This window comes from Gekko japonicus, unplaced genomic scaffold, assembly GCF_001447785.1.
Source record: "Gekko japonicus isolate JY-2015 unplaced genomic scaffold, Gekko_japonicus_V1.1 scaffold484, whole genome shotgun sequence".
Taxonomy (NCBI): Eukaryota; Metazoa; Chordata; class Lepidosauria; order Squamata; family Gekkonidae; genus Gekko; species Gekko japonicus.
Genome location: NW_015168059.1, coordinates 151,709 through 176,717, shown reverse-complemented (window position 1 = coordinate 176,717; position 25,009 = coordinate 151,709). Strand labels below are relative to the sequence as shown.

General features: G+C 49.8%; 1 protein-coding gene across 1 annotated transcript; it reads right to left on the bottom strand.

Moving 5' to 3' along the window:
- Positions 1–24,016, bottom strand: LOC107113230 (dual specificity phosphatase DUPD1). The gene is made up of 4 exons (XM_015414527.1): positions 23,910–24,016; positions 22,752–22,978; positions 14,785–15,005; positions 1–2,591 (listed from the first exon to the last, which is right to left on the bottom strand). Exons 2-4 carry the CDS (start codon positions 22,925–22,927, stop codon positions 2,335–2,337), a joined length of 654 nt encoding a protein of 217 aa, XP_015270013.1. The 5' UTR covers positions 22,928–22,978; positions 23,910–24,016; the 3' UTR covers positions 1–2,334.
- Between the last annotated feature and the right edge of the window lie 993 nt (positions 24,017–25,009).

The window sequence follows — 25,009 nt, the reverse complement described above, 5'->3', positions numbered from 1 at the left end:
AAAAAAAAAAGTCCCAGAGGGCAAGGTGGGATTTAATGACTGTACGTTATAGGAGAAGACCCCTCTACCACTCCCCTTCACCCACTAAGAGTATCGCAGGTGTTTTGTTTGGCCACCCTCCCCACTCGCCTGTCGCTCCCCTTCCTGGGCCCAGCAGTGGGGGCTTCCCCTCCTCACCCGTCGGCCCACCTCAAGCATGGCTGCCTCAGCAGTGGTCTCTGCAGGCGGGGGCAGCAGGAGCTCCCCTTCACCCGGCCACCTGCACACCTCCCGTGAGACCAGCCCACTCGTCTGCTCTTTCTGCTGCTTGGGGGTGGGGGGGCATTGCTCCCCCTCCCCCCCGCCATCCACCTGGAGTGGAAGGGCTGCCACAAGTCCTGCTGTTCCGCACCCGCCCACAATGCTGCCATCTCCTTTGTGACGCCCTCTCCTCCTCTGCACCTGTCAGCCAGCCTGCAGAGGACAGGCGGGGACGGGCTGCGTTACAGCACAGTGAGCCACCCAGCACATCCTTACCGCCCTGTTGCTGGTCAGGTGATGGTGTTTGTGCAGATGTGTTCCTTTGTTCCTAAATTCCCCTCCTTAAAAACAAAACAAAACACCTCTTCTGATTTTTGTGCAGACCTAGGGGAAGCTTGCTGGGGGGGGGCGAAAACCCCCTTTTGTTTCCATGGCTCCAACCCACAGGTTTAAGTATCCCCAGAATTAGATCTGTAGATTGAGAATTAGATCTATAGATTGCCTATAGGGCCAATGAGCTCTTCCTTGCCAAAGGTCTCCAGATAGAGGCTGGGCAACAATTTTGGGGGATGCTGTTGCTTTGGATGCCTTGCACTGACCAGGAGGTTGGACTACCTGGCATATAAGCTCCAGCCGACGCTATGATTCCCTGGGGCTCCCCCCTCTCTTTGCCCGCCCTGCCAAGCAGCTTTACTGCTTCTGGAGAAGTTGTGGGATCTGCTGTGGCCCTCTGCTTCCTCGCACTGAGGAGCGGCAGAATTGCTGGTGAGAGGCAGTGGCCGTTGTTACGGAAGCAGCAAAGGCCAGCCGGGTGGTGGAGGCAGAGAACGGGACCTCAGCTTTTGCCATCCCGTTTCCTGCACTGCTTCTTGTCTGTCACGTCTTGTCGTTGTTTGCCTTGGCACTGATTTCTAACGTCGTGATCCTTGTCCTATTGCATTGTGATTGGATGCCTTCTGCGGCCAGATTGTATTGTTTTTATATTTTGTAATCTGTCACCAGCCTCAGTAAGATATAAAGAAAGTCGACAGGTAATAAACAAACAACTTTGAGCAAAACTAGAGAATTTCGAAGAATATACCAAGGGAAAGCACCAGATGCTCTCCTTGTGCCTTCAAGAGGTATCTGAAATAATGGCCCCCAGCACACTGAGTTCAGGTATGCTCTGCGGGTCAGACAGAGCATGAAAAGTGACGTTGGGACTGTGTGCAAGTCTGCTTTTGCGGTTGCAATGAAAGTGTACTGGCTGTGGCTTTTGTTGAAAGTTGCTATTCTGTTTGAAGCCACGCACGCCAGAGGGAGGGAGAGCCAGGGAGGTCCCCTCCACCAGCGCGGTTGTGATCGACTTGCCCCCGGACTCTTCCTTCACAGGGTGAGGTTTACGGAGGGCCAAGTGGAAGAGTCGCTGGTTACAGGAAACTGAGTTGGGAAAGTGCTGCTTCCCCTCCCCTTCCCACTGCTGCTTCGTTGCGGCCCTTAGATTGTGAGCCGTTCTCCCAGAGAGCCCGCTGCCTCGTTCTTTGTATGATCCCGTAACAGGGTTGAAAGCCTTTAATAAATCAGGGCGTGGGGAATGTGAGTGGCCCTCGTGGCTACCACCCCCTTGCCCAGGAGAGAGAAATCCTGCTTCCTTGTCAAGCGAACATCCTTACGCCTTGAGACCTTTCTGCTGTCAATGGGAGCAACTGCATCACCTCCAAAAGGGCAGCAGTCAATCAGTTTCCAGCAGTGGGTCAACCTGGACCCCAGCTAAGCCCCTCCCATATGTTGTGCGCTCCGCCTTGGGCTACAGGAGCTCCTATAATCCCCGTCACCCACCCCCTCCTTTCCCCAGCAAGAGTCTGAAGAGCATCATTTTCAAGTCCCCCCCTCAAGGCTTCTTTGCAGGATTTCCTTCTTTTCTTCGCTTGTGTATTTCCCAGCTGAAAATACCCTTAAGGCATTTGAAGTGCTATTGATTCCCCACTCTTCCCCCCCACGCCCCGCCCCCCCCACAAAAAACCCTCTTTACAAATGACTCTCTTGACTGAATCGTCTCAAGCTCACTGATCCTTTTCTTTTAAATGGTACTTCTTCTCTGGGCGACAGGAAGTGTTAGATCTCTGTCTCGATGCCAGCCGCCTGTTCTCTGCTAGAGGCGACCCCATTTGTGGCATTCCTCCTCTCCAGGGCCAGCTGTATATCCAGTTCTCGGAGCTGTTTCAGGAAGCCGCGGTTGGGAAGGATGCATCGATGCTTGAGCACTTGATCTATGGCATCGACTACAGTCATGTTCTTGTAAATCATCAAGTAAGCCAAGACCAAGGACGCCGAGCGGCTGCGGCCCATGGCACAGTGGACTAGAACCTTATCTGTAAGAGAGAGAGAGAGAGAGGGGCAAGGGGTGCCCGTCAGGTTCTCCACCAATGGCCTTTCGGACTTGCCTCTGAACACTCTGCCCAGAACCCTCCAGGGAGTCAAAGTGTCAGGAAAGAGTTAATTTTAGAGAGAGTTGGAAGATGTTTCAGGCTGCATAGACTTCACGTTTCAATGGCAAAAGTTAAATACTCAAATCTCTCACACGTCCTCCTGATGACCTAAAGGGAGAGAATAAGTGCAGCCAAGTCACAACCGACGTATGGCAGCCCCTCGTGGGCTTTTCAGGGCAAGAGACGTTCAGAGGTGGTTGGCCACATGGCCTTCCTCTGCAGAGCGACCCTGGACTCCCTGGGCGGCCTCCCACCCAAGGACTCGCCAGGGCCGGCCCTGCTTGGCTTCCGAGAGCAGATGAGATCGGGCCACCCGGGTCCACCCGGGTCAGGGCAGACAATAAGCACTTCATGTAAACGGATGCTTTGTGTACATCGTATTTACTTGGTAATGTCCAATGTGACTCTCAAAATATTTGTGTGTGCTCTTTGGACTAACTAGGCATCACGCCACCAGATCCATGATTGGATCTCCATGGGTGTTTAAAGTGGAAATAGTAGACAGAGGATGCTCAAATTCAGATTGGAGCCACAACATGGGGGAGCAGGGTTGAGGAGGCTTAATCCTTCTCTTATGTCAGTTTTCTCCCACAAGTTGTGTGTCCCGTTGGGGGAATATACAGCTATTCATGTGTTTTGGCAGGAGGCAAAAAGCTCTGTGGGCCAACTAAAGTGGGGCATTGGCCTCTCTGCCCCATTGCCAGCCCTTCAGGGCAACTGGCTGGCCTCAGTGTGAAGAAGGACGTGAGTAGCCAGACTCTTCTTATGTCCAAAAGCGAAGGGCTGAACTGTCCCTTCTCCCAGGTCCAAATTGAGACTACTCTCCCAGTTGATCTTTACTTGAAATTCCTCTTGGTGAACACACACACGGAGCTGCCTTAGACTGAGTCAGACAACCCGGTCCATCAAGGGTCAGTATTGTCTACTCAGACTGGCAGCAGCTCTCCAGTGTCTCTGGTGGAGGTCTTTCCCATCACCCTTAGCGTCATCCTTTTTACTGGCGATCCCAGAGATTGAACCAGGGACCTTCTGCATGCCAAGAGGATGCTTTACCTAGAGATGTGAAGACCCGGAAAAGTTAGGAAAAGTTTTTTTCCCATTTTTTTCCTGAAGCCTTTTTCCCCCCGAAAAATTGGAAAAATTGAAAAAAGAAAAGGAAAAAATTGATTATGGAATGTTTTATTTTAACATGATGAATAAAATATTTTAAGACAAGGTGTTCAAATATTTTCCAAATCACTTCTAATATATATATATTATATATCAGATCGATCTAATTTCTGTGCACTGAGGACAAGCAAGTCCTAGGTTACAAACGGAACTCTCCAATGCAAGAACAAGATGCATTTCTTCCTTTAGGAGGTGCTGTTGTCAGAAGAAAATAAAAAGGTTTCAGTTTTGTTTTTGCATGTGGGTGGGTATTCTGTTTGTAATAATTGTTTGGATACACTGTATTTTTAATATGCTAGTTGTGATAATTTCATGCCAAGTAAAAATGTCCATAGTCATATTTTATGGTCCTAAAGTAACAGAATGACTTTCAATCTAGAAAAGGTAAAAGAAATGCTAATGTAGTATTTTTTCCAATTTTTCCCAAAAAATCCATTTTTTTTCCGGGGAAAAAATGGGTTTTTTAATGAGCTTCAAAATTTCCAGAAATTTTACATCTCTAGCTTTACCTCAGAGCCACAGTCCCTCTCCAAACTGGAAAACTGTCTCAAGAGTAAAGAATTTAGTTCATCTCCTTCAACATTCCCTTGACTCGTGTTTAATCTTACCACTACTGGAGAATCCTAGAATCCTAGAGTTGGAGAGGGCCATACAGACCATCTGGTCCAACCCCCCTGCCCAATGCAGGAGCAGCCTAAAGCATCTCTGACAAATATTCGTCCAGCCTCTTCTTGAAACCTGTCATGAAGTGTTTCCAAACCAGTAAAATCCATGTCCTGTCCAATCTAGTGTTTCTATGCTTTATGCTCCTTCAGTGCTTTAGGAAACCCAAGTTTCGTTGGTTTTGGGGTTTTGTTGTTTCTTAAGCAAAAGCTTTTGAGTCTGGATCTTCAGTACAGTGTTCTCCTTTTCTCCCCCACCTGCTCCCAAACGTCAGTCCAGAAGTGCTCTCTAAATTCACAGGAAGTATCACGTCTGATTTCCCCCCCCCCCACATGTACTTTCAACTCCCCTTTCCCAGCCAGATGGGAAGATTGAACTACAGGAAAGAGTTCTCATGAGCCATAAGGGAAGGTTACGACACAAAGAACTGAACCTCTTGGAGTTTCTACATCTTTCATCAAATTCCCCAGGAGAGGGGCAGGAAGCCATCTGCTTAGTGAAGCTGCCATACAGCATCTACTTGTTTCAATGGTGCGTTCATGGATGTCCCAACCAAACTCTCTTGAAATGAACGACATTTACATAGCATGGCAATGAATACTTCCAATCAGTCTCAGACTTCCTCACAACATATCAGATATGGCATTTTGCAAAAATGTTCACATGGGCAATGGCCAAGAACGCACTACCTTTTGGCCAACGCCATTAATACTTTGCTCATAGCCTATCCTTCCGCCATATAGTTCAGGCTGGTGTAAGTGCCACGGTCCCCGCCGCCGCCGCCCCCTCCACAGCCACTCTATAGAATCCGTTATGCTGAGAGAAGGTGACGATCCGAAGCTCTGACTCCATGACCCCTTACTCCATGGCACTCTTGCCAGGATTCCGTCCCAGGTCTCCTCAGTGCAAGTCCACCACTTTAATGCTCACTTTCAGCACCAGTCAAGCTTATCATCAACAGAGTTGGCTCAGGTAATAGCCAGTATGACGTAGTGGTTATACTTGGGACTATTTTTAAAATGAGTTCTGCCTTCTGGTTTCTGCAGCTTTCTGTCATCCAACTGATTCCCTTCCAAGCAAACAATGAGGGCTAGAAACGTGTTTCATCATTTCAAAAAGAGACTCCAGACTGGGGGGAGGAATTAACAGGATGCGTTTGAAAGCTGAGGGTGGCAGCTCAGATGAAGTTAGACTATGCTGAGGGTGTCTGCTTATGTGGGTGACTGAGCCTCAACTACTGCAAACGGTTGGTCTAAAGACAAAATAGAGGACAGGAGAACCAGGCATGGCAGTCTTTGCTCCTTGGATCAAGGGTGGGATAAATAGGTGATGGAGTACGGTTGACGTCTCACCACAGTTACAGTTTCTCAGTCATGGAACACACCTGTGCCACCTCTCCTCTATCTCAGCCCAGGGAAAGGACTGGATGGACAGGAGCCGTAGTATGGCAGATGTGTGCTGACGGGCAGAGAGAGCCACAAGGCTAGCTGGACAAGTGTGGTAGGAGGGGGAGAAGAGGGACTTTGATCTATCACTGTTCTCTGGATTGTTTTATCCAGAGTGTTGAAAGCGGTGCAGTAGAAGCCTTGTGATGCATACCACTGTTCACAGGTTTTTGCATGTTTAACAATCTGCAAAAGTCATTTGGCCAAAGACAACAGAAGTGTGAAGGTACCACATGTACACTGGAGGTTCCAGCGTGCCACCTTCAGCTTCCTTTAAAAGTAGAAGCATGGCTGTTCAGTGAGAAAGTGACCTTTCCTGGAGCCAGTTCCCTAGCCAAGCCCTCACCACCACCACCACAATTGCATGGGGCAGCACTATGGGGAAGCACCAATCCCTGCAGGTGCATAGCTCACTCCTAGCTAGAGATATGAAGGCCTATGGGGAAAAGGGAAATTCAGGAGGGGAGCACATTTTTTTCCTGTTCCCCTGAGGCCTTTTTGTACATTTTTCCAATGCAAAAATCAGAACTACTGAAACTGCTTGTCCCAGGTCCGACTGTCCGGACCTTTCTCTGGAGCCCCCGCTCGAGCCCCACCCCGCAACTCCCCCGCTTACCACGGCCGACGGCCCCGAGAGGAAGTCTCCAGGCTCCGAAACGGGCAAAGAGACAGCGAACCCAGAGGCAGGAAGCAACGGGGACGGCGGGTGCCGGGCCACAGCCCAACCCCTTCCCCGCAGAGCACGTCCCCGGGTACGAGGCAGGAGGGCAAATCCCAGGGAGACGTCGCCATCACCGAGGTCTGCAGGGCCGGCGCGGCCAGGCAGCAGGGGGCCTCCACGCCCTTGCTCCGGGCGGGGTCGAAACGCCCCGCCCCAAGCAGAGCGTCGGAGCTCTTATATGGAGACGGAGCCACATTTGATGGGCAGCTCAGGTGCCCAGTGAGACGGAGGGAGGAAAAATGGAATAAAAGGGGGAACAGAGAGGGAGGCCGGGGAGGAGGAAACTGTGGAGTCGAGAGGGGAGACGGGCCGACCGGGAAGTCGGAGGGAGAGACGACGCGGCGGACGTCTCCGAGGACTCGCGCAGGGGTGCAGGCTTAACCTTGGTGACGGAACCAGGTAGCCGGCCCAATTTCTGAGGCCTCCCATTCCCTTGTTAAGGAGGGGGAAAGCGTTTGTCAGGACAGCGACAGGGGCAAAGAAGACCCCTTTCAACAGGCAGGGGCGCCACACTACTGAAAAATAATCCTCTGAAATATTTTTTTCTTTTAGAACAAGTGAATGCTTTTAAAGACAAGGTGGTCATGTTACAGACATCTACGACTCTTAAATCCAAGATGCATTTCTGCAACTAAAAGGATACCTGAACTTCACGAGGGAAGCACGCAAGGCTCTCATTGCTTCTCCACTGTTGCATGCCTTCTGTTGTCCTTTTGACCTGACTCTTACCTTGCGGTTCACCTTTTCACCTCTCCCTCAAACCACTCTGACACATGTACTCACAGACTAGGGGACAAGTAGCTCATTGCCCTAAGTTAGCACAAGGGGCACCGACTAGCAGTTTTCTCTCAGGTGTTGGCTGCCTTTACAGTTTTGCTTGTAGATAGCCTGGCCCAGCCTGACCTCATCAGATCTCGGAAGATAAGCAGAGCCAACCCTGGCAAGTATTTGGATGGGAAACCTCCAAAGAATACCAGGGTTGGGATGCTAGGGCAGGCGATCAAGCCACTTCTCTGAACATCCTCCATGCCCCAGTCGGAGTCGCCAGAGGTTGCCATGACTTCCAGACATGGACACTCACATACACACACACAAAATACCAAAAAAGAAAAGGCATTTATAACTTTTAAATTCCATAAGTATGTCAACTATGTCAATTTTATTTGCTAAGTTATAAACAATGCATTTTATGTTGTTAAAGCAGTAAAATTAACTTAGGTTTTATGGGACAGTAAATATCACACTGGGGTGTGTGTGTGGTGGCTTAGAGGTTAAGATGCAGAGCTGCAGACCGGAAGGTCTGTAGTTTGGCAGTTCAAGAGCCTAGTGCTGCGTGACGGAGTGAGCTCCCATCTCTGGCCCCAGCTCCTGCCAACCTAGCAGTTCGAAAGCAAGAAATTGCAAGTAGATAAATAGGTGGGAAGGTAACAGCATTCTGTGCACCTCGGTGTTTAGCCATGCTGGCCACATGACCACGGAAATGTCTTTGGACAGTGCTGCCTCTTCAGCTTGGAAACGCAGATGAGCACCGCAACCCTAGAGTCGGATTCAACTAGCTTTCGAGCAAGGGAAACCTTTACCTCTACCTAAATATTGCACATATTTCAGGTTTTGTCTGGAAAACAATCCTGGGGGAACATTATTTTCCCCCCATGGCTTCAAAATTTTCGGAAATTTTACATCTTGCTCCTAGTCATCGGGAGGTTCTCTCCCCCCCCCCTCCCCGTGCCTGTGCCCAGCACTGGTCAGGCCCGAGCCACGGCCCCTGCAAGAGCACCTAAGAAGGACAACAGAATACCTTGAACTGGCCCTGACATTTTATATAACATGACGGCTTTTGATGGTTTGTAGCTGTGAGGCACCCCATTGATGTGTGTGGGAGCTGAAGCAAAACAATTGGAAAGTGCTAATAGCAAAGGAAGGAATTCTCAAGCTTTGCTTGTCAGCTCATAAAGAGGCACTCTGGTTGGGTCCAAGTGTGTGCTGTTGCTTTACATGGGTCTGTTGGTGTTTTTTAACTATTACTGTGGGGGTTGTGGGCTTCCTTTCCCCTGCTAGTTTATCATGTATACATTGAAACAGGCACCATAAATCTTTCCTGCTTTTTGCTTTCAAGAAACCCGTTTCTGTAAAAGATGGTTCCTGGAACTTCCTACCTATCTGTGGGTGTGCAGAACTCTCCCCTTACGAACCTTGGGGCCAAGAAGTGTCCCAAGACCACTCCTAGGTGGCACAGGAGGAGCTATGATTGTGGCTAGAATAGAACCCTGCAGGAGGGAAGCATTACCTGGTTCGAATGCAACATTTGCCCTCTGGAGGGTCGCTTTGCATGGAGTTGAGCCCCACCCTGGTACTGATGGGCCCAGGGTTAGTTGTGTCTTTGAGACTGACTCAGCAGAAGTTGACTCAGCAGAAGCTGGGGAGGAGAGGAATGGAAGGGGACCATCTTTAAAGCCATCAGTCTCTCTTTGTTCCTCTTTCAGCCTTAACAAAGGATTAGTTGTAGCTATGAGTGGGAGTTGTTGAAAATGGAAGACCTCTTAAAAATTCAGCTGGGTTCTGGAGGACATGCCAGGTGAGGCGGGCGGCCTGCCGTCTAAAGAGACCGGAAGCGGGGTTGACAGGAGGTCAGGGGCTCAGCCAGTGGCCCTATGATATTAAGAGCTTTGTCGGTTAGCTGGTGAGTGTTTGCTTTTCTCTGTAGGCTTTTGCTCTGAAATCCCCGGCGAGGCTCTTTTGCAGATGTGGAGGAATAAGAAGCTGATGCTTCATTCAGGCTGAGCATTTCTTAGTAAGTCTGAATCCCCCCATTTAGAATCAGAGCACTGTCTGCAGGCCAGCAAACGGTGTGCGGGATGACTCAAGCTGTGAGGCCCCTGTGGACTGAGTACCATGTTTTCACTGTCAAAGTGGTTGCAGTCTCCCCCTGCTTGGGTGAGGGTAAAAATAAATCCTGCCTGCAAGCACAGGACGGATCAAGTAGCAAGAGGGGGAACCTGCCTCAGACATTATACCAGCTGAAGGCCCGTCTAAATGTGAAAGGAAAGAGGGGGAGACATTGTATGCTTTTCTGGACCCCACCCACACTCCCCCACTTCCTCCCTCCTCAGCTCACACTTCACATAAATCCTGCCCCTGCTTTCCCTGTGCTGTGCTGAGTCTTCCTGACCCCTTCCCCAGGAGACGCCTGCCTCCGGCACTCATCTGGAGCTCATGGATGTGGGAGTCCCTGCTTAGCGGGCTGCGAGAGAGAAGCAAGGATTCCTCCTGGACGTACTATATGAGCCGGCCCTCAGAGAGAAAGGCACATTAGAGGACATTAAACTTGCAGCAGCTGTTCACAGACTTGGCTCCAACCTGTCTCTCCTCCTCAGAAGATCCATTTCCTCCCTCTGCCCCAAGTGGGTTGTACATCTCCAGAACCTTCAGTTGTTTGGGTTGACTCACTGATGACTGTCAAAATTCAAAGAAAGAAGTGGATTTCTTTTCCTTGAGGTCCTGGAAAATTTTAATGTTTAAACAAAGGGACAATTCAACTCAACTGGCTGACGAGCAATTCTTACCCATTCTGTGATTGTTATTATTATTATTATTATCATTAAGATAATAATAATATCAGATATCAGACTAATGGATGGTGTTCTGCCGTTCAAGATCTAACCAGGTTCTTGGGAATTGCAGAGGTTTCTTCACAGGATTCTTGCTGTTCCGAGCAACGCTGTCATAGAATCATAGAAAGTTACGAGTTGGAAGGGACCTTGCAGGTCATCTAGTCCAACCCCCTGCACTCTGCAGGAGCATAGCTGAAAGATAGGTCCTACATATCTACAACATACCCGAGAGATGGTCGTCCAGCCTCCGCTTGAAAACGTCCAGCGAAGGAACATCCACCACCTCCCGAGGCAGACTGTTCCACTGCTCAACCACTCTTACAGTTAGGAAGTTTCTCCTGATATTTAGCCGGTAACGACTCCCTTGGAATTTCCACCCTTTAGATCTAGTCTTGCAATCCGGAGCAAGAGAGAAGAGATCTGCTCCATCTTCTACGTGACAGCCCTTCAAATACTTGAAGACTGCAATCTTGTCCCCTCTAAACCTTCTCTTCTGGATTTGCTCAAGGCTCAGAATGTCCAGATGTTTCTTGAGCCTTCTAGGCCCTGCTCCAAGGGCTCCAGTGACAACTGGCACAATGGTCACCTTCTTCTTCCAGAGGTGCTCTACTCTGTTTATAGGTCTTGGTATTTTGTGATCTTCTCCTTTCTGTTCTGCTGTCTCCTGGGATTGCAATATCAATGATCCAAACCCTATTTCTTATTTATTCTACAGTTGTGATATCAGGGGTGTTCCAGGTGTTTATCTGTTTGTGATCGGGAGTGCCAAAGAATCTTTGTTCCCTCATTCTCCATTATCTTGTCTGGTTTGCGCTCCCATGAATCTCTGGCTGATGGTGAGCCACACTTCTTGCCAAGATCCCGGCGCACCACAGCTGCAACTCTAATCGTGACGTTCTTTATAGTCAGTTTGAGCAGTTTCACTGCAGGCACAGACCATGTGGTTAACTGTTTCATATTATTACTACATCTGAAGAACTAAGAGGTGGGTAAAACCCCTACTTGGCTCTGGAGTATCCCCAAAAGGGGCGTAGACAGATTTGTAGAAGATAGGTCCATAATTGGCTACTGGCCAGGGTGGCTAAAGGGAACCTCCACGTTCAGAGGCAGTCAGCCTTTGAATACCAATGCCAGGAGGCAACGTCAGGGGAAGGCCTCGGCCTCTTTGCCCTGTCGTTGGCCCTCCAGAGGAACTGGTTGGCCACTGTGTGAGACAAGATGTTGGACTAGAGGGACCCTCAGTGGTCTGGTCCAGCAGGGCTCTTCTTATGTTATTCTACCTGGGACTGATAGTTTCAGAATAAGGATGTCTCAATAACTACAATATGTCTGCTCCCTAGGATAGGGCATCTATTGCACGTATGAAAATTGCATGCAAAGTACAACAATCTGGAACTGCGGTGGCTTCATGTAGGAAGTTTTTTGTTGGTACACTGAGAACCATGTAACCAGGAGTCAGTGAAGTGGAATTTTCCCAAATAAAAAAGTCTGTTGATAAACTGCCACCAGGCTCTGTATATTTTAGTGTCTATGGACTGTTGATCAGAAATGCAGATATTGAGTAAGAACAGTTCTTTTAAAGGTAAGAAACTTTGACCTACTTGTGCTAAACACTTTGCATAAGAAACTATAGGGTTAATTTTATGCTTGTTACACATAGTAGCCCAGACTAGCCCAGGTGGGTGCTTAGATGGGAGACCACCAAGGTAGAGGAAGGCAAGGGCAGACCACCCCCACTCCTCTCTTGCCTTTGAGAACCCCCCTCCCTTGAGGTGGAACTTCCTGGGTCCCCATGAGTCTGTTCTGACTCACCGACATACTTTGCATATACAAGGGGACTTTAGTCATTAGCGGAACTCATTGGCTGACAAAGTGCCCATGTGGGCAAAATCATGATGCTATGAGAGTTGACGCTTGGCTGGAGAGGCCGGCCAGACTCCCTTGGCCCCCTGGAGGTCTCCTGCCACGCCCACACCCATCGCAGCTCAATTTGACTTCAAAAGGGGGGGTGAGCCATGGGGAGCTTTGGGGGAGCAGAACTTCAAAGTCCAGTGGTGGAGCTCAGGAAGTACCAGCCACCACTGTGTGTCCTCTCTTCCTCCCCATTCTTCCACGAGAAATGTTCTTGTTCTACAAACCAGATCTTATTTTTTAAATGAAAATTACCGCATCACAAAATTATCTCACATAACCCACTCACATGATCCAAGATGCTGGGGAAAATGTGGGGATTTGGACACCTATTTACATTGTTGGGTAGCTTGCCCCAAAAGGGAGCATTCAAATAGATCAAATCATTTAACAACTTAGAAATTCTACCTATACCTGAACACTTATTTTTGAACAGTTGGGCAGTTCATGGCTCTGCTCCCACGATGGTAGAGAGGGTCTCCATAATGCTTTTTGCAGCCACTCATTGGAAAACAACAATGGCACCCACTCTTTCACAATGGCATATAAAGATGTGGGATTTATAAATTATGGCAAAACTCTCGGATAATCTTACACGCTTTGACAACATTCCTGATCCTACCTCTTTTGTCTCAACATGGTTTCCTATTTTAGAATACCTCTCGCAACACACTGACACCCCTAAAGTGACTGATGACCTGAGATTATGGTAAGATAAATGTCTCTACTCTAGATGGATGTGGAAGTTTGCAGCTAACACATATGATCAACTCATTTTGGAGTTGAGGCATCGTTTGTTGAAACTGTCTCTTTATCAGTCTCTTATTTAACTATGTTTACTTTGTTTCTTTCTAGATGCTATTTGAATATCATTTGTTAAACATAGATTATATATGAAGTTCTCTATGCACTTATAGTTGTTGTATTCATTCACTTGGATATTTTCATAAATATTCAATAAAATGTATTGGGGGGGGGAAACACCACCGCCTCACAATCTAAAACCCGGGGTGGGGGTTGTTGTTGTTGTTGTTGGGGGGGAGTTACAGATAGGGTCAGCCAATGCCTCAGTGTATGTCATGCACCCAGCAATGCTAAAACCAGATTGTATGCCGGACTGGAATGGAATCAGCCTCCGCCAGGAATGTGGGGAGCTGAACAACCATCGCAAGTCTGAGCCCTTTGCCCTTGTGTGGTGTTTTTCCGGTCCGGCAGTTAGTGTACATTGGTAAGTGTTTAATAATGGTGGTTTCAGAGAGGGAGGCTACAACCGCCTTCTTCAGGGCCTTCAGACCGACGGCTGTTCTAATAAGCTGGGAGGGGGCATCGTGGTCCACCTGCCTTCTTCAAGAATCCCGCCCATGTCCTCAGGTTGCACCAAGTGGAAATATCCACATGAAACATGACAGGAAGGAGTGGAGGTCCCTGATTTCCAGGGGTGGGAAAGTCCTGGGGATCCAGTGACCTCAGGGTCCCAGCGTGAGGTGAGGCTCTCGCCGCCTGTGTTGGGTGTGCAGTAGCTAATGCTGCTACAAGCCAACAGGCCTTTCTGCACACTAGGCAGGGAAGAAGGCGCATGGCCAAACGGCATGGGGCTCACTCGCTCCCCTTCCCTTTGTTGGAGGGCTCTTAGGGGCAAGGTGAGACTGGGCCTGGGCGGAGGGTCATTCCCCTCCCAGCCCACACCTGCTGATTTCATCTGCAACATGTTTTACACACTGGCCACAACAGACTGCAGAGGGAATGATGGTGGCAGAGAAGTACCATTACGAACACAGAGTTGGCTTTAAAATGACCTCCCTCCCTCCCTCCCTCCCTCCCTCCCTGGTCCCGGGAGATCTCCAGCTACCGCCTGGAGGCTGGCAACGCAAGCTTGCCCAAATACGGCCCCCGGTCCCTTGCAAGGAAGCTCCCTCCCTCCCTCCCTCCCTCCCTCCCAGAGATGTTAGGAAACCATCAGGCTCCATCAGTCTCTGAGGGCAGACCGTCTTAATACGTTGTCCCCGTCTTGTGGAATTATAAAGCTTCTCTAAGTCTCTTACTAGACAAGGATCTGTCCATGACAAGGAAAGGATACTAAATGGAAGCCATGAATTTCTGAGTAATACCAGGTACACCTAACACAAGACCAGGCAAGGAAGCTGCTGGCCAATGGAATGGGGGAGACACCAACAGAATCCCCCTTTTTTGTCTTGAGATCCCAACATGTTGCGTCCCGCCTCCTTCGGGGAAAAGGCCTGCTCCTCAGTTCTAAGCATACGTGGGCAGGTTGCAGAGATTCAAAGCTGAGAAGATACTAGGTGCTTCATATATGCTCAGGGGTATGTCTTGTTATAATCTCTCTTCCTTGGAAAAAGGGGTTATGGCTACAGATGGGAAGGAAGTAATGATTAAGGGTGAGAGATTGTTTTTCCTTCACAGGTTTGCAGAATATATGTGATTTTACTACTCAGAAGCGGTATCTGCCTTCTGACCAGGATAGCAGGTGCAGGAGGCAGCCCTAGCGGCTCACGTTCAGTGCAGAGGACGTCATTGCTAAAAATTCAGACCCTTACTTGTTTCATTCTGGAGAGCATTGTGGATGAACTCAGCAGCAGGGTAAAAGAACGGGCTGAGACTGAAGGTCGGGAGATCATTTGCCTCCACGCCATGATATTCGATGGCCATGTCCCTGTAGTAGTCTGATCCGGTGTCCACGTTCCACCGGCCGTGGGCAGCATTGAGGATGTGGGTAAAGCCAGCTTTCTCAAGACTGTAACGATCAAGGGCTGTTTTTCTGTTTGGAAAGAGAAGCAATTATTTGTCAAGGATAACACTGGCATGACATTTGGATCTAGCTGGACTTGGTTATTGAAATCTGCAGCGGTTGGTGACTTCTCCCCAGACTGCGAGTGCTGGAATCTAACACCACCCCCAGCAATTAAACAAGCTACTGTGCCTGTAAGCATCCTGGTAAAGCAACGATCATGATTGTTCTCTAAAAGTTTCCCACCAGAAAAGACACAACCCTTTCCACAGCCTCACAGTACAATTTTCCTATAAGAATCAGCCCCGAAAACCCGTTGCGTTCTTGGTACCAACCACATGCACCCCCACTCATGGGCTTCTTTATTTTCTCTCCTTCACAGAACAAAATGCTGGCCGTTTCTCTCTAGATCTGCTGCTTCCATGGAGCTCTCTAAGACTGGTAAATATCATCCAATTCCCAGAACGCTGTTTCCCCACTCCTTCCTGCTTTTCTAGTTAGCTCTTGAATGTTGTGTGTTTTGTTGAATGAATTCCCCCCCCTTTTTCTTCATTTTTTCTGTTGATAAAAAACTCTGTATTTTGAACAAATCTCCTGTTTAGTCACAATTTCTCACAGGAACAATCCCCATAAACATTGGTGTTTCAGTCCCAGTTGCCCCCTCTCGCAGCCTCCTATGCTAATTCCCCTGAACTAACTGAAGGCTGCCCCTTTGGGTAACATACTCAGACTGGCAGAGGCCCTCCAGGGTCTTAGGCAGAGGTCCTTCACATCATCTGCTACCCGATCTGTTAGGAATACTTTTATTATTTGAAGTAATCCAACAGGATGCTGGTTAATGACTGCATAGTGTGACGATTTGACTGTGTGAATGGTCACTGGTCTAATGCCATAGATGGAACTTTCAACTCACAGCAAATGCAATGAACACAAATAAAAGCCAAAATAATTATGCTCAAGATAATTGATTTCAGTGGCCTCAGATGTACTTAAGATTGTTGGAACGTCTGGGTCATGCTTTTCAAAGCATCCAGATCACAACATCTGCCTCTAAATTGGCAGATGACACAAAGTTATTCAAGATGGTGAAGACCCCGGCTGGCTCCGAAGAGCTCCAAGAGGACCTCCACGAACTGGGTGAGCGAGAGACAGTGTGGCAGATGAAGTTCAGTGTTGTTAAGTGTCGGGTGATGCATATGGGGACAAAAAATCCCTACTGCAAGTATAGGCGAATGGGGGCTGAACTTGGTGAGACTGAAAGATCTCGGTGTCATAGAGGATAGCTCAGTGAAAGCGTCAACCCAGTGTGCTGTGGCAGTGATAAGGGCAAACCCTGCTCTAGGGATCGTTGTTGTTGTTGTTCAGTCGCACAGTCGAGTCCGACTCTTCGCGACCCCATGGACCAGCTCCCGCCAGACCCTCCTGTTTTCCGCCATCCTCTGAAGTTGGCTCAGTTTCATGTTCGTTGCATCTATGACACTGTCTAACCATCTCATCCTGTGCCGTCCCCGTCTTCTTTGACCTTCAGTCTTTCCCAGCATCAGGGTCTTCTCCAGTGAGTGCTCCCTTCTCATTTGGTGGCCAAAGTATTTGAGCTTCAGTTTCATTATCTGGCCTTCCAGGGATTATGATTTGACAGGGATCACTAGGAAAGAGATTGAAAATAAAACGGCCGATATTATGATGCCCCGGTATAGATCTATGGTATGGCTTCATTTGGAATACTGTGTGTACAGTTCTGGTCACCACATCTCAAAAAAGACACGGCAGAGCTGGAAAAGGTACAGAGGAGGGGCAACCAAGATGATTAGGGGGTTGGAGCCCCTCCCCTAGGAGGAAAGACAGAAAAGTCTCTGGGGCTTTTCGGTTTAGAAAAGAGACAACTAAGGGTGGATGTGACAGAGGTTTATATAATTATGCACGGGGTGGAGAGACTTGACAAAGGGAGATTTTTCTTCCTCTCCCGAAGTACTAGAACTCAAAGGCATCCAATGAAGCTGATGGGCGGTGGGTTCAGGATAGACAGAAGGAAATACTTCTTTATGTAGGTAATTATTAAAGTGTGGAATTTGCTGCCAGATGGCCACAGGAATAAACAACATTAAAGGTGGATTCGATAGATTCATGGAGGGCAGATTCTACAGTGGCTACTAGCCATGCTGACGGAGGGGAACCTCCACATTCAGAGGCATTAAGTCTCTGGATCCCAGAGCCAGGAGGCAACATCAGGGGAAGGTTTTGGCCTCTATGTTGTCGGCCCTCCAGAGGAACTGGTTGGCCACTGTGTGAGACGGGATATGCTGGACTAGATGAACCATTGGTCTGATACAGCAGGGCTCTGCTTATGTTCTTATGCATTGAGCAAAAGGTTGAGAAAGCAAGTATGCACATGTATGTATGTATGTATGTATGTGTTGTTGTTGTTCAGTCGCATAGTCGAGTCCGACTCTTCGCAACCCCGTGGACCAGATCACGCCAGGCCTTCCTGTCTTCCACCGTCCCCTGAAGTTTGCTCAACTTCATGTTCGTTGCATCTGTGACACTGTCTAACCATCTCACCCTTTGCCGTCCCCGTCTCCTTTGACCTTCAATCTTTCCCAGCATCAGGGTCTTCTTCTCCAGTGAGTGCTCCCTTCTCATTGGGTGGCCAAAGTTTTTGAGCTTCAGGTTCATTGTCTCGCCTTCCAGGGAACAGTCAGGGTTGATTTCTTTTAGGATTGACTGATTTGATCTTCTTGCAGTCCAAGGGACTCTCAAGAGTCTTCTCCAGCACCATAGTTCATGTATGTATGTAACTGTACCAAGACAATCAGCAGTGCTGCTTCTTTCTGAAGTTTCCTATTGTTGGCCAACCGCATTTTCCCTTGCAATGTGTGAAGAGTGTTTTCATGTCTGAAAATGATGCCTGGGAGCAGCAGCCAGCCAAGGACTCTGGGCACAATGTCTCCCACAAAGTTCCAGACACAAAAATACCCTTCAGACATTGCATGTGGTCGACCTGTTGTACAACATCACTGGGTGATGTTCTTTAGGCTAATCCTTGAAAAGTCTTTTGACACACACACCCTCCCCAATACAGCTGCTGATTTCTGGGGCCCTGTTGGTCCAAGGAATTAAGGGAAGACTAAGCAGCTCATCTGGAGGCAAGTAGTTTGGCAGAAGAAGAGCAGAGGCTGAGGCTTATTGCCACGGGCGTTCTATATCAGACAACTGGGTATGAGATCATGAGCTGACCTAGAAGCAGGGCAGTCAGTGTCTCCCTCTGCCTCACAGTCTAGAGCGGGGTTTCCCAGCCTGTGGTTTGGGACCCAAAAGTGGGCCAGAAGCAGTGTTCCCTCTAAGATGAGTGAGTGTGAGCTAGCTCACAGTTTTTAGCCTCCAGCTCACACATGTTTGTCTTAGCTCAGGAAGGATAGATCCAGAGCAAACTAATTTATGCAGCAGGCAAATCGCTCGTTCCCAACTTTAATGGCAGTACCTCACAGAGTACAATTTTTGCTCACGAGACTCCACAGCTTAGAGGGAACATTGGCCATAAGGCCTCCAGAAGTGGGTCTCAGGCCAGACCTCCCTCATGGCTGCCTCTGCGCTTTCCATGGAACTCTCTTGGATTTTGGAAACCACGCTCTGACCCTGGGAACAGAATCTTCCATGCCCTGTGTTAGTTGGTGTTTTTCCTTCGGTGCATATACATGTTGGTCAAGTATAACTTGTCCTGAGGGTCACGGGAGTGAGAGTTTCTTAGACTCTTAAAGGGATGGATTAGAGTGAGTCATGGAGGAGGGGGGGGGGTCAGAGGCGGGGATGCAGCCCCTCCAGAGGCAAAGGCTGTGTCTGTCAGACTGCCACTCGCTTTGGGTTCATAGTGGGGGCAGCTGTGCTTTCCGTGCGATGTTGGTTAGTCTCTCGGAACTATCTGTTTAGCCACTGTAGAAAATGGCACATGCTGACCTAGATGGGTGCCTTGGTCATCGTTTGCCCAGGGCACCAAAAAGACAACCACCACCAAACCCTTGGGCCAGCGCTGGGTGGGTCACCCTACCAAGTAAATTTGGACTTAACGGGTCGCCGTACGGAAAAGGTTAGGTATGTCTGGCTTGTAGATTCTTCGTTGTCTTCAGCAATATCTTGGCGTGAGGCCAGGGCCGGAAGGCCTGTGTTGCGGCAGCCCTGCTCAGTAGCGGGATGGGAAGCTGCCTCGAGAGCCACAGGAGAAAGGTCGGGTGTCCTCCGTATCACCAATGATGGGAGGTCTCAACTTGACAGGCTTGAAAGTTTCTCGGCTGTGCTGACTGTGAAAGCGATGGCTCTGGAGGAATCCTGACTTGGAAATTGGCATGATTTTGAATATTAATTGGTTCAGCCAGAAGCATTACCTTGTAGATTACTGACAAGTGAGAGTGGATTTGCCGTTGGCTGGCAAGCCTCCATGGGCTGTATCTGACTCAACTGCTTTGCCATCCACAAGGCGCTCCAACGCTGTGAGGCCACCCTCACCTCTCCTTCGCTACCCGATCTTCAGACGAGAGAGGGAAGAGGCTTCGCGAGAGTGGGAGGTGGTGTTTGGTGCCTCCCTCCTATGTCTGATTTTACCCACTGATAATACAAGGAAGAACTGAGCACCTATGGAGTAAGAGGGAGCAGGGAATTTAGCAGGTCTGTAGTCCAGTTTAGAAGGAGCTGCGGTGGCTCAAGGGGTTAAGACGCTGAACTGCAGGCTGTGGAAGGTCAGTAGTTCAGCAGTTCGAGACCCGAGTGTGCCGCAGGACGGAGTGAGCTCCCGTCTCTAGTTCCAGCTCCTGCCAACCTAGCAGTTCGAAAGCAAGAAATTGCAAGTAGATAAATAGGTACCACTTTGGTGGGAAGGTAACAGCGTTCCGTGCGCCTTGGTGTTTAGTCATGCCGGCCACATGACCACGGAAACGTCTTCGGACAGCGCTGGCTCTTCGGCTTTGAAACAGAGATGAGCACCGCAACCCTAGAGTCGGACTCAACTGGCTTTCAAGCAAGGGAAACCTTTACCTTTATATGTCAGTGTTTTAACAGATATATTTATATATGTATATTATAAGCCGCCCTGAGCCTGCCTCTGCGGGGAGGTGCGGGGTATAAATTTAACAAATAAAATAAAAATAAATAAAGGTGCCCCTGGACTCAGACCTTGTTCTGCTGCCACAGATCAACACGGCGACTCCACAGGTGGGAAGGTAACAGCGTTCCGTGTGCCTTGGTGTTTAGTCATGCCAGCCACATGACCACGGAAATGTCTTCGGACAGTGCTGGCTCTTTGGCTTTGGAACGGAGATGAGCACTGCAACCCTAGAGTCAGACTCGACTGGCTTTCAAGCAAGGGAACCTTTACCTTTACCTTTTTAGTCCAGTTTTGACAGTTGTAGGGTGGAGGATAACCTTTGCTCATGGGGTTATCAACCGTTGAGGCATTTAACCTTTTGCAGAGACAGAAGTGGGAGAGAACACCCATGCCTCAGGCTCACCTTTGTAGCCAGGAACCCGTTTTTCCACACATGCCCATTTCCCCTTTTTTGCCAAAGCAGCACAAGTCCCCAGTGTGGCACCCTGGTGCCCGCTGATTCTGGCACCTGCCTGTCAGAACCCACAGCTGGCAACGAAATACACGCATTCAGGAACGGTTATACTTTTATTGCAATGCTATAGATGCAGTAGCACAGGCACTTTTAAGAATGGCGCCAACCCATTGAGCATAATAGGATATAGGGCATTCGTATGCCCCCCCATGGCATGGGCCAATTAGCTACCCTCCCACACGTGGGACCGGCTAGGAAACCGTTAGGTGGCGAAAGCTGGGAACTAGTAGTCTCTCACGGTACACAGGAGACTTCCAGACAATACATCCTCCTCCTGCACATCTGTAGCGATAAGCATTTCAGCACAGGCAGAACAGCAGAGATAGGAATGCAATAGCAATTACCAAGACACAGAATGAACTCCCCAACCCTCATCGCAGCATAGCTGACAGACTGACCTCTCGAAAATCACCTTCTCCCAACCATTCCGGGAGGCCTCCTGGTCATGTTGATATTTTTGGTAGAAACATACACAGAGTCCCCAGGCTGTAGAGCCCAACCCGCCACCCTTCTCTTATCAGCCTGCGCCTTATAGGCTTCTTTGGCCGCCGTCAACGTCTTGCACAGGAGAGGCCAAGAGTCCCGCAATGGTTTACACCATTGAGCAGCGTCCCCCAGCCCCATGTCCGTATCCCCTTCCAGGAATGGGACAGGTGGGCCGTCATAACCATACCCCCACGGCAGCATAGCTGACACTGCCAAGTATTTTAGAAAGAGAATGGGGAAGTGGGTCTTTTGCCCAGCAAGGCTTCTGATTGGCCACTGGAGATCTGATTTCCTGAACAGATTTTTTAAAGCATTGCTTTGGGAGCAGCCACCGCCACCACCACCACGCAAGGAACTTCACTGGGTGACTGAAGGTGTATGACAGTGTGTTCATTTCAAAAGTCATCATGTTGAGATGTTGAGGAGTTACAGTTAGAGTTATGCCTGGCCTCAGTCCCTGATACTCTGAGGCTGGCTCCACGAGATGTGCAGGGCGGGGGGCTTTTGAGAGCCAGAGCTCCCGGACGGAGCTCCTGCCCGGCCAGTCTTCTTGGTCTCCAAGGGGCTGTTACAGACCTCCGGCCCAGCTCTTCTGCGGCAGACCAGCGTGACCACCTGCTGAAGCAAACCAGGGGGCTTCTTTCTGGGCGAGGAAGTGTTCCCAACCACATCTTCACCGGGAGCTGGAAGGGCAGGGACTGGTGGCGTTTACAGGGCAGGATCAAGGGCTCCTCCTGGGTCCACCGATCCCAGGCACTCCTGCCCCCTGGAGGACCCATTCTGCTTCCAGGGGTGGGCTGGGGGGAGAAATGTCAACACTGCCCAGGGGAGGCACTGACCAGGCGGGTGGGGGAAGATTAAAGAGGCCTCTGTGGTCAGCCGCCGCTCCTTTGCCCATCTCCTCTACTGTTGCCCCTGCCAGAAATCCAGCCCGTCATTCAAGGTCTCCCTGGCTCATCAGGTCCTTTGCATCAGGTCACTCTACAAGCAGGAAACCTCACATTGGATTAGGGCCACCCTTGCTCTTGGGGCGGGCAGGCGAGGGGCGCGTTGCTCCCTGGGAGCTCCAGGGAGTCGTGGGCCATGTCCCCTCCTCACCATAACGGTGGAGTGTTGGGAGCTCTGGCTGGAGGCCAGTGTGGGATTTAGAATCACCCCTTGGATTCTCCAAGCCTCCAGCCCAGGTCTCCCCACCTGCTCGTTTCCGGTTGGCAACTGACAACCCATCTGCTTCAAGAGGGTTTCCCAACCTTTTGGGGGCGGTGTGCACCTTTGGACAGAGCACGGCGAGCACAGCTACAAAACGGGGGCCAGAAAATGGCTGCTGCAAGAGGAGGTGGAGCCAAATCAGAGATCCTTATGATGTGGGGGCAGCCTTTAAAAAAAAAATCTGCACAGTCAATCGAACCCCTCGTGGCCTATCAGAAGCTCTGCTGGGCAAAACCCCCGCCTGCCCCCGCCCACTGTCTAAAACACTGGGTGGGTGCCAAAAAGGTTGTCAGCAGGCGGCCTGGCACGTGCAGGCTCCATGCTGGGGACCCCTATACTACTACGACCCCACAAGCTGGCCGGCACCCCACGCAGCCCCAGAGTTACAGTGTCAATAGCGCACACCTGCTGCGATCTACTTATGACAAACATCTTGATCCATGGTTACAGTAGCTGCTGGCTTGGCGTTACTTACTCATCTCCTATGTAGAGACCGGGCCAGACTTCGTTGACGTGTGTGTACTTAGGGCTGCCTTTCCAGAAGAGCCGCTCCAGGTCAAATGCACCAGGGGTACAGTAGTCCCCATCAGGGTCCACTTTGACTGCAGTGTAGGCACTTATCTTTACTGGTTTCAGACCTGCCGAAGACATCTGGTTGCAGAGGGATGAGTTTTGCTATCAGTTTTGGAAGGGTGGGGGAGACTGCAACACAACAACAGAAAAAGGTCATAAGTTCCCAAGGCAACAGTTGTTCTCTTTTAAGATATGGCTGTCTTTGTAACAACAGGCTTGTTTGCCCAAAGGGTTATTCACATCATACATTTGGGCAGGGATGGCAAGCAATCCCTTTTGGGTGCTAGTGGGTGTAGATTTCCCGGGGTGTGTGGCCGTGGTCTTGGCATTGTCGGACCTGACGTTTCGCCAGCAGCCGTGACTGGCATCCTCAGAGGTATAACACAGAAAGAGGGAGTACTCTCTGTGTCCAGGTGAGTAGAAGAAAAAATGGCAGGCAGGTAATTTATATCCACTCAGGAAGGTGGGGTATGGCTGAGTCACTATCTTGTAGGAGTTCCCCGGCCTGTGACATGCTAATGGAGGAGCTTTCCTGAGGAGGTTCTTTTGCATATGGGCTGGCTGTTGAAATTCTAATCTTATCTGTAGTGCCATTGAGGTTCGGGGGAGGGCTGCATGCAAAGCTCTGTCCCCTGGGTGGTCTGCTAAGTCAGCAGGCAGGGAGACCCAGACCTCCTCCTAAGGAATAGTATTCAAACATTAAGGTCCCCAGTATGAGATTGAAGAATCTCCCAAACAGGTACCAGTTTAAAAATAAAAATCTCCAAACCAGAGAGTTTGTATAGTGACAGATGTGAATCTATACGGTCAAAAGTCCAGCCCCCGGGATGGAAGTCCTGCTCGTCTTTGAGTGTTCCAGGCACCCAGTTTGTTCCCAAACGAATGACTCTCTGGTGTGATCCTTGCCTCCTCCCTAGAATTGCTGCAAGAAGCCACCAGCTGCCTCGAAAGATCTGCCCCGCAATCCATCCTCCGCCTCCCTCCTCTGCCCTGGCTGGTTGGAAGGAAAGGGTGGGCGTGGGGGGGGGAGGCCAGCCGGCGCTCTCGCCTCCCGGCTTACCTGCAAGTGGCTCCGGGAGCAGGAGGCAGAGAGTGAATCTTCCGAGCCCGTCGGGGACGACAAAGAAGATCTCACCAACTTTGAAACTGGCACCTATTTTTAGCACAGGATTTGCTGACTGACCTTGTGTGATACCCACTCGAAGGGGGGAATCTTGACATCTGCTACTAAATATTCCCTGATGTGACCTGAAACCGGTGGCCTTGGCTGTTCGGCAGCCGGAGCACTGGGTGACTCAAGCCAGCAAGCCTCCCGTGTGTTGCACAGGCTCAAACCGTGGCCGACGAGTCCTCCCCCCACCCCGTGCACCTTTACTGTCCTCAGGGCAGAGATCAGGTCATGGCAGAAATGGCCCCTGCAAAAAGAAGCCAGCTAAAGCTGCTGATTGGAACTAGGGGGCAAGGGGCATAGACTTTCCAATTTCTGGGGGGGCTGGGCCAGAGGCATTGCTGTGCTAGGTCCTTAAAAGAACCGAGGCCCAGTGACGTCATAGGGAGGAGCCAGTGACATCACAGGCCATTGTCACTATTTATGGAGGCGGAGCCATGTGGGATTTAGGAAGGGGCTCTCCAAAAATTTAGGAGGGCTTGGGAACCACCCTAGCCAGACCACAACGGCTCAGAAACAAAGCACAGCATGGGCAAAATCCTCTACATAAAACCCTGGAGAACCACTGCCAGTCTGAGTAGACAATGATGACACTGATGGACTGATGGTAGAGAGACCATGCTTTGTGTGCCCAAGGATAAAGGTTTAAACCGAGAAGGTCTAAAAGAACCTCAGGTGTTGGAAAGGATCTTTCTCTGTCTGAGTCTCTAGAGATCACCTGCATCAGAGCAGACCATGCTGAAGTAGATGGACCAATGGCATGAAGACCAGTGTGGATTGAGGAGACCCGTGTTCAGATCTATACTTTGCATGGTGCTTACTCGGTGATACTGGGACAGTTAGATTTGAGTCCAGTAGCAGATTAGAGACCAACAAGAGTTTCAGGGAACAAGATTCCAAGCGTCAAAGCTCCCTTCATCAGGCTGGGTGATATTGCTATTGCTGTGAGGCCAATATAAGGGAAGGGAGACTGGAGGAAAGGTGGGATTGAC

Coding starts and splice junctions, on each gene's coding strand:
- LOC107113230 (XM_015414527.1), bottom strand. CDS start 22,927: ATGTCTTCGGCAGGTCTGAAACCAGTAAAGATAAGTGCCTACACTGCA. Junction 15,006..22,751: donor GGTCTCTACATAGGAGATGA/GTAAGTAACGCC, acceptor CTTTCCAAACAG/AAAAACAGCCCTTGATCGTT. Junction 2,592..14,784: donor TGCTCTCCAGAATGAAACAA/GTAAGGGTCTGA, acceptor TCTCTCTTACAG/ATAAGGTTCTAGTCCACTGT.